The sequence below is a fragment of the Priapulus caudatus genome, unplaced genomic scaffold (assembly GCF_000485595.1).
Source record: "Priapulus caudatus unplaced genomic scaffold, Priapulus_caudatus-5.0.1 Scaffold660, whole genome shotgun sequence".
Classification (NCBI taxonomy): domain Eukaryota; kingdom Metazoa; phylum Priapulida; class Priapulimorpha; order Priapulimorphida; family Priapulidae; genus Priapulus; species Priapulus caudatus.
The window spans coordinates 94,507-100,653 of record NW_014577721.1 but is presented as its reverse complement, the minus strand read 5'-3'; the positions used below and the strand labels follow the sequence as shown (position 1 = coordinate 100,653).

General features: G+C 45.8%; 1 protein-coding gene across 1 annotated transcript in view; it reads left to right on the top strand.

Moving 5' to 3' along the window:
* Positions 1-2,496, top strand: part of LOC106812555 (40S ribosomal protein S6-like) — a gene marked incomplete at its 3' end in the record, with an annotated part of 9,957 nt that extends 7,461 nt beyond the window's left edge. The window contains 1 exon segment of the mRNA XM_014816454.1: positions 2,286-2,496. Within this exon segment, the coding sequence (XP_014671940.1) occupies positions 2,286-2,496 (211 nt within the window).
* Between the last annotated feature and the right edge of the window lie 3,651 nt (positions 2,497-6,147).

Sequence of the window (6,147 nt, the reverse complement as noted above, 5' to 3'; positions counted from 1 at the left end):
TATATATATATATATATATATATATTTGTATATACATTTATATAGTCGAGATAGCGGTGCGTTGACGCGCAGTGTATCAGGTGTATATAATCACACACAGTAATAATTTGTGATTATTTACTCCTGAGTATATGCACCTCACACACACACACCTGCCGGTGCGAGAGTGCTTGCCGGCTCGCCACGTGTCTCTCCTATATTCTTATCATCGGAGCGCTTTTCTTATCACCGGCCGTGTGTTATAATAGCTCATCCGTCACCTGTCGCCGGGATCACAGGCTCCCACGCACTTACATGCATGCGCACGCACATACACACACATAGGCCTACATACACACGCGCGCAAACACATACGCACAGACATACGCACACACAGACACACGCACGCACACACAGACACACGCACGCACACACATACACACACGCGACGTGTGTGTCATAGCTGGTACTCTCTCAGTAGCATTTCGGCTCGTACACAGTAGGCCTGTCTACGTCATACTGTCTTAGAAGCAAGGCTCCCCCACACACACACACATGATCTACACGTGTTGTAGCTGCCGCTGTCTCAGAAGCAAGGTTCCCCACATGCACGATCTGCGTGGCACGTAGGCCTAAGTAGTATAATATACCCTAACTCCTGCTGGAAGCAAGGCACCCACGCACATCAGCCTCGTTTGTGTGATACGCTTTGTAAGGCTACCTAGGCTCCCAGAAGCAAGCAAGCCACGCATCTACGCGCATCGCACTCAAAACTCCGTGTTGGAAACAACGCTCCCACATACCTACACTACCTACACCCACCACACCTACTACGCTCTATCAGTGAAGCTATCCGTACCTATACCGCTCGCCACCAGGTTTCGTCTCGTATGTAAATGGACAATCATCCACCTATAGACGAGTGTGTGAGACATAGTGACACTAGTGCAGGTATTGCGTAAGGAGGAGGGAGGATATCTGACCCCGTGGAATTATGGCTGGACTCATGGCTCTTACCGCCGCTCTTCTACTGACGACGCTAGTCTCAGGTATAAATATTATATATATATATATATATATATATATATATACGATATCAAAAATATATCATTATTATCAGTTCATTTTTTTGTTCTGGTTGATATAAGTTGGTTACTTTCTTTTTTGTTTTTGCTGTTTCGCTGACAGCGCGCTGTTTACCCCAAGTAAAAAGTAGAAAGCGTGGGGCTGTATTCCTGGTCACACCGATTACTATAGTCTTCTTTGGATAACTTTTCCGTTCGCTGGAACAAGCGCTCGAAAGATTCTGCCGTTAGTAGTGCCGACGTTAGGACAGTTAGTGATAGTAATTAGTATCTGCCGTAGGTGTCGTACTACCATTTACGGACTGTCTGGCTACGATCCCTAGCGTTGATATTGAAACAAATCGCTATACGTTGCATGAGATTTATTGATCGATTGATTGATTGATGGATTGCTTGGTTGTTTGATTGATTGAGTGACTGATTGAATTGATTGATTGATTGATTCTCTAGCCGATGAAGACTACTGGACATCTACGGGTGGCTATGACACGTGCGCAAATTCGCCGTGGGGGTTGATAGCGCATGTGTGCTAAACTAGGATTGTGCCTGTATATTTTGTGAACGTCTGGTCCTAAGGTGAATACAAAGGGGGCCAATGGCGACAGTAGAACAGTGGAGCGACATGCGCTCCAGGATCTTCGCTACCTATAACGCTACAAATATGCTTTGCGATTAAGTGTAGGTTAGGGATAGCGGTAAGAGTAGTGGTAGGGCTAGAGTTGAGTAGAGGTTAATAGTCGAGTAATGTTAACGGTAGCGAAACTCCTGCTTGGTGTACTGTTCTGGAGGCGATCCCTCAACGAACAGCACACGTTCCACCGTCCACGGAGCAGAACCCTTCAATTACAATCGTCTCTAAACGACTCCGGTTTGAGTTATTCCGAACTTCCAGAATGGTTTCACGAAGTCGGAAAGGGACAGGCTTTTCTGCCGGTGCAATACATTGTTGAGCCGATTGAAGGTTCGTTGTGCCTACGGAAAACTAATATGCTATTAGGGTTACGGTAGTGTTCGATAATCAGTTACGCACCTAATGAAGGTGGTCTGCTCCCTCCCCATCTCGCATTCCCCTCACCACCCCGCATTCCCCTCACCACCCCCGGGCATAGGCACACGAAACCTCCCACGCGCAATTTCGGGGCGTGTCGCGTACGCACGCCTTCGATGTCAGAACTTTCGTTAGCTCGGGAGACAACAGCTGTCGATGTTTTCTTCCCGCAGGGCTACGTAGTGCGCATCAGCGGTGGCAACGACAAGCAGGGCTTCCCCATGAAGCAGGGCGTGCTGACGTCGGGCCGAGTGCGTCTGCTGCTCAGCAAGGGTCACTCGTGCTACCGTGTGCGCCGCTCGGGCGAGCGCAGGAGGAAGTCGGTGCGCGGATGCATCGTAGACGCCAACCTCAGCGTTCTCAACCTCGTCATCGTCAAGAAGGGTGCGTGATTTCGGAGCGTGTCGCGTTTGTGCGCCTTCGTTGTTAAAACTGTCATTAGCTGAGGAGACAAACTGGTGAAGTAGCCCTAGTAACGATTTTGGTGACAACACTTTGGGGGGGACGAAGAACTCGGTAGAGTTATCATCGTTCTTACTGGAGTTTGGGACAAGTAGTTAGGCGTAGGACTAGTCTTAGGACTAATCGTTGTTGTGCCCATGCTAACGACTTTGTATGTCGTCCGATTGAAATTATTCTTTGATGAATTTGGTACTATTTTTATTGCCTTAAAATTAAGCGTTGCGCAGTGTTTTTAGCTCATCTGACGATGTCAGATGCAGCTTGTAGAATCGCATGGTTGTCCGTGTGTCCGTCTGTGTGTCCGTCAACAGTTGGGTACAAATCTTAACCGCTCGACGTACGGTCACGATATTCGGGATGTGGGGAGGGGGGATCGTGAAAAGGACTCGGGATAATCAATTTGGGGGTTAAGGGTCAAAGGTCAAGATGTGTAAACGGAGGGGGAATATTTCCCCCTTAACTTAAGGTATAGGAGGAAATACGGAATTGCGGCACAAATCTGAACGGCTCGACCTATGCTCTTAATATTCGGTGTATAGTGTGATGGGCAGGAAACACATCACCAATGCGAAATTGGAGGTCAAAGGGCAGTGGGGGAAAGGTCAGATATCAGACATTTTCTGAGGACGTGGAAAACTTTTTTGTTTCAGCGCTGACCTACCATTTTTATCACTTTATTGAAAGGACCATGAAATTTGCTTTCCACTGACGTGCGAAGAGTAAGTGTCTGATAACCTTTTGACCCTCAAGAGGAGGGTTAAACTAGTTCGGATTATCTATTTCCTGCACCTAGTCAGTATGCACGCCATCTATCGGAACAGAGTGAGAAGAAGGTCCCGACAGGATAGGTCAAATGTATATTGCGCTCAAAAGTGCAGAAATAATTACTTTCTTAACTTCAGTTTAACCAATCTTGAGATAAGTAATTGCAGAAATGAATCGTCAAACCTACCAATGAAAATTTGCCAGTTTTGTACTGTCCTTGGCATGGCGTGCTCTCTTAACTAACTTCCTGACTGTGCCGTGACCGTGTCATGATCAGTTTCGCGCGTAGCGACTCTTGCATCCCGTGCGACGTCCCCGCCGTAGTGGCGCCACCTGGTCATCTGTTTCCGCATGGCTTCACCGGGGCAGTTCGAGCACATGACGTCGGCGTGTGTGTGGATCGTGTAGTCAGCGCTGAGGTGACCCTGCATGGTGCAAGATAAAGACGCGTGTGTGTGTGTGTGTAGCGGGGAAAATACTACTTGCAGTTCTCTGTTCATAGCTCTCTCTCTCTCTCTCTCTCTCTCTCTCTCTCTCTCTCTCTCTCTCTCTCTCTCTCTCTCTCTCTCTCTTCTCTCTCTCTAGCTCTCGATCTCTCTCTCTCTCTCTCTCTCTCTCTCTCTACTCTCTCTCTCTTCTCTCTCTTCTCTCTCTCATTCTATTGTCTCTTTTTATTTCTTATTTATTGTTTTCGTCCCCTCTATCTTTCTCTCCCCTTCACCCCCTCTCCCCACTCTCTTCGCCTCGCCCCTCCTCTCCCCCTCTGCTCTCTCTCTCTCTTCTCTGTATACTGCTTGACTCCACAGTCCAGCAGCGTGAGTAGAGCTTTGACCATCAACCCGCTTTCTCTCCGCCCTCTCCCCCTATCTCCCCTCAACCCTATCTCTCCCCTCTCATCTTCCTCTCTCTCTCTCTCTTCTCTTCTCTCTTCTCCCTCCTCCCTTCTTCTCTGTACCTGCTTGACTCCAGCAGTCCAGCAGCGTGAGTAGAGCGCTTGACCATCAGCCGTTTGCGGCTCCGTCTCGTAGTCGCCGATGAAGGCGATTCCGTAGCTTATCATGTTGTGTCCGAGCGTGTGCCGCCCATCACGTCCCAGCCAGCCCCTCGTACAGCCTGACCGTGTCTTTTGATCACCAGTGCCACCGATGTCTAGCCAACCTGAAACGCAACGAATGATTACGTCAAAATTGCGAAACCCCGATTTATGATTTTTAGATTACTACTTTGGTTTCGATTAAATTTTGTTTTAGTTTCGGTCCGTTTCACATTTTTACGTTTATTTTTATTAGTGTTAAATTTATTTTATTTAATAGTTTGAATATGCGTGCACGAAAATTATTCGAATAGCTCACAAAATAGGAAGGCGCTCTAAATTGTAGAAATTCGCATCGAAATAATCAGTCCCAGAGAAGAGTCACATCTATAACAATTAGTTTACTTAATACCTTCTTCTTATCACTGTTACTCGCGCATATATTCGACGTCTAAGGGCATTCCTATCGATATCCAATAGATATCACTATACCAGGAGTGTTTAATAGAGAGATATTATATAATATAATATATATATAATAATAATCTATAGTATACACTCCTGACTATACTAGTAGTTGTGTTGCAGTAGTGCGGTAACAGCTGCGCTTACCCATGTTAAACATTAGGTTCTGCGCTCGCTTCAACTCATGCGTGCAGGCGAACGAGTCCGCACAATCCAGTACGGTGGCATTCGTGTGGTGAACTATGACCTTGGTGACGTAAGGGGCCAGCGGAGGAGCAGCGATGCGATTCGTCCGCTCCCCATTGTCTCCGCGTGACGTAATCACCACAAGCCGGCTCTAGGCGAAATAAAGAGAAACTAGAAAAGACTCGAAAAAAGAGGCGGAGAAGGATGATGAAAAGGAAGAGCAGAATAAAAGAAACGAGAAATAACGAAATATGATAAAGGGAGAAGAACAAAAGAAATAAAGTAATAACTTTAGGCAGCTCAGAGAGCCGCAGACCTCCGCCAAGGCAGCTGCAATTCTCTCACCTGTGAAAATTTTTAATTAAATTTATTAATTTATTAAATAATTAATTGATCCGGATCACCACCAAAATGTATCAAATTCTAAGTACCCATTTTCTGACCTATCCCTGAAAATTTAATTCATTATTGGAATCCGGATCACTACAAAATGTCAATCAATTCTAACGTTACGCCCATTTCTGACCATCCTGAGAAATTTTCATTAATTAAATTAATTAGTTAATTAATTATTGATCCAGGATCACTACGAAAAACTCTCATCAATTCTAAGTTAGCCCATTTCTGACCTATCCTGAAAATTTTTATGACAATCCGTCGCATAACTTTTGGGCCAAGTTAGGGCTGTAACACAAACCCACAAACCACACAAACCACAAACCAACACTCAAGACACACGCCGGTGAAAACATAACCTCCGCCAAGCCCCTGGCGGAGTAATAATAATATTATCAAGATAACGAATAAGAACATGAAAATTATGATGAAGAAGAAGGAGAAGAAGAAGAAGAAGAAGAAGAGAAGAAGAAGAAGACGAAGAAAAAGAAGAATGAGAAGTGAAGAAACTCACTCACGCACATACCCAAACTTCACTCATTTCCTTTACTTACCGTTTTTTACCGCTTCGTAGCACACGGGTGCCCGTTATGAGGTCCATGCGCTATCAACCCCCACGCGAATTCGCGCACGTGTCATAGCTCAGCGCCGTTATAAAGCATATATTTCGCAGTAGTCCGTTCATCAGGCTAGAGAATCAATCAATCAATCAACCAGTCACTCAATCG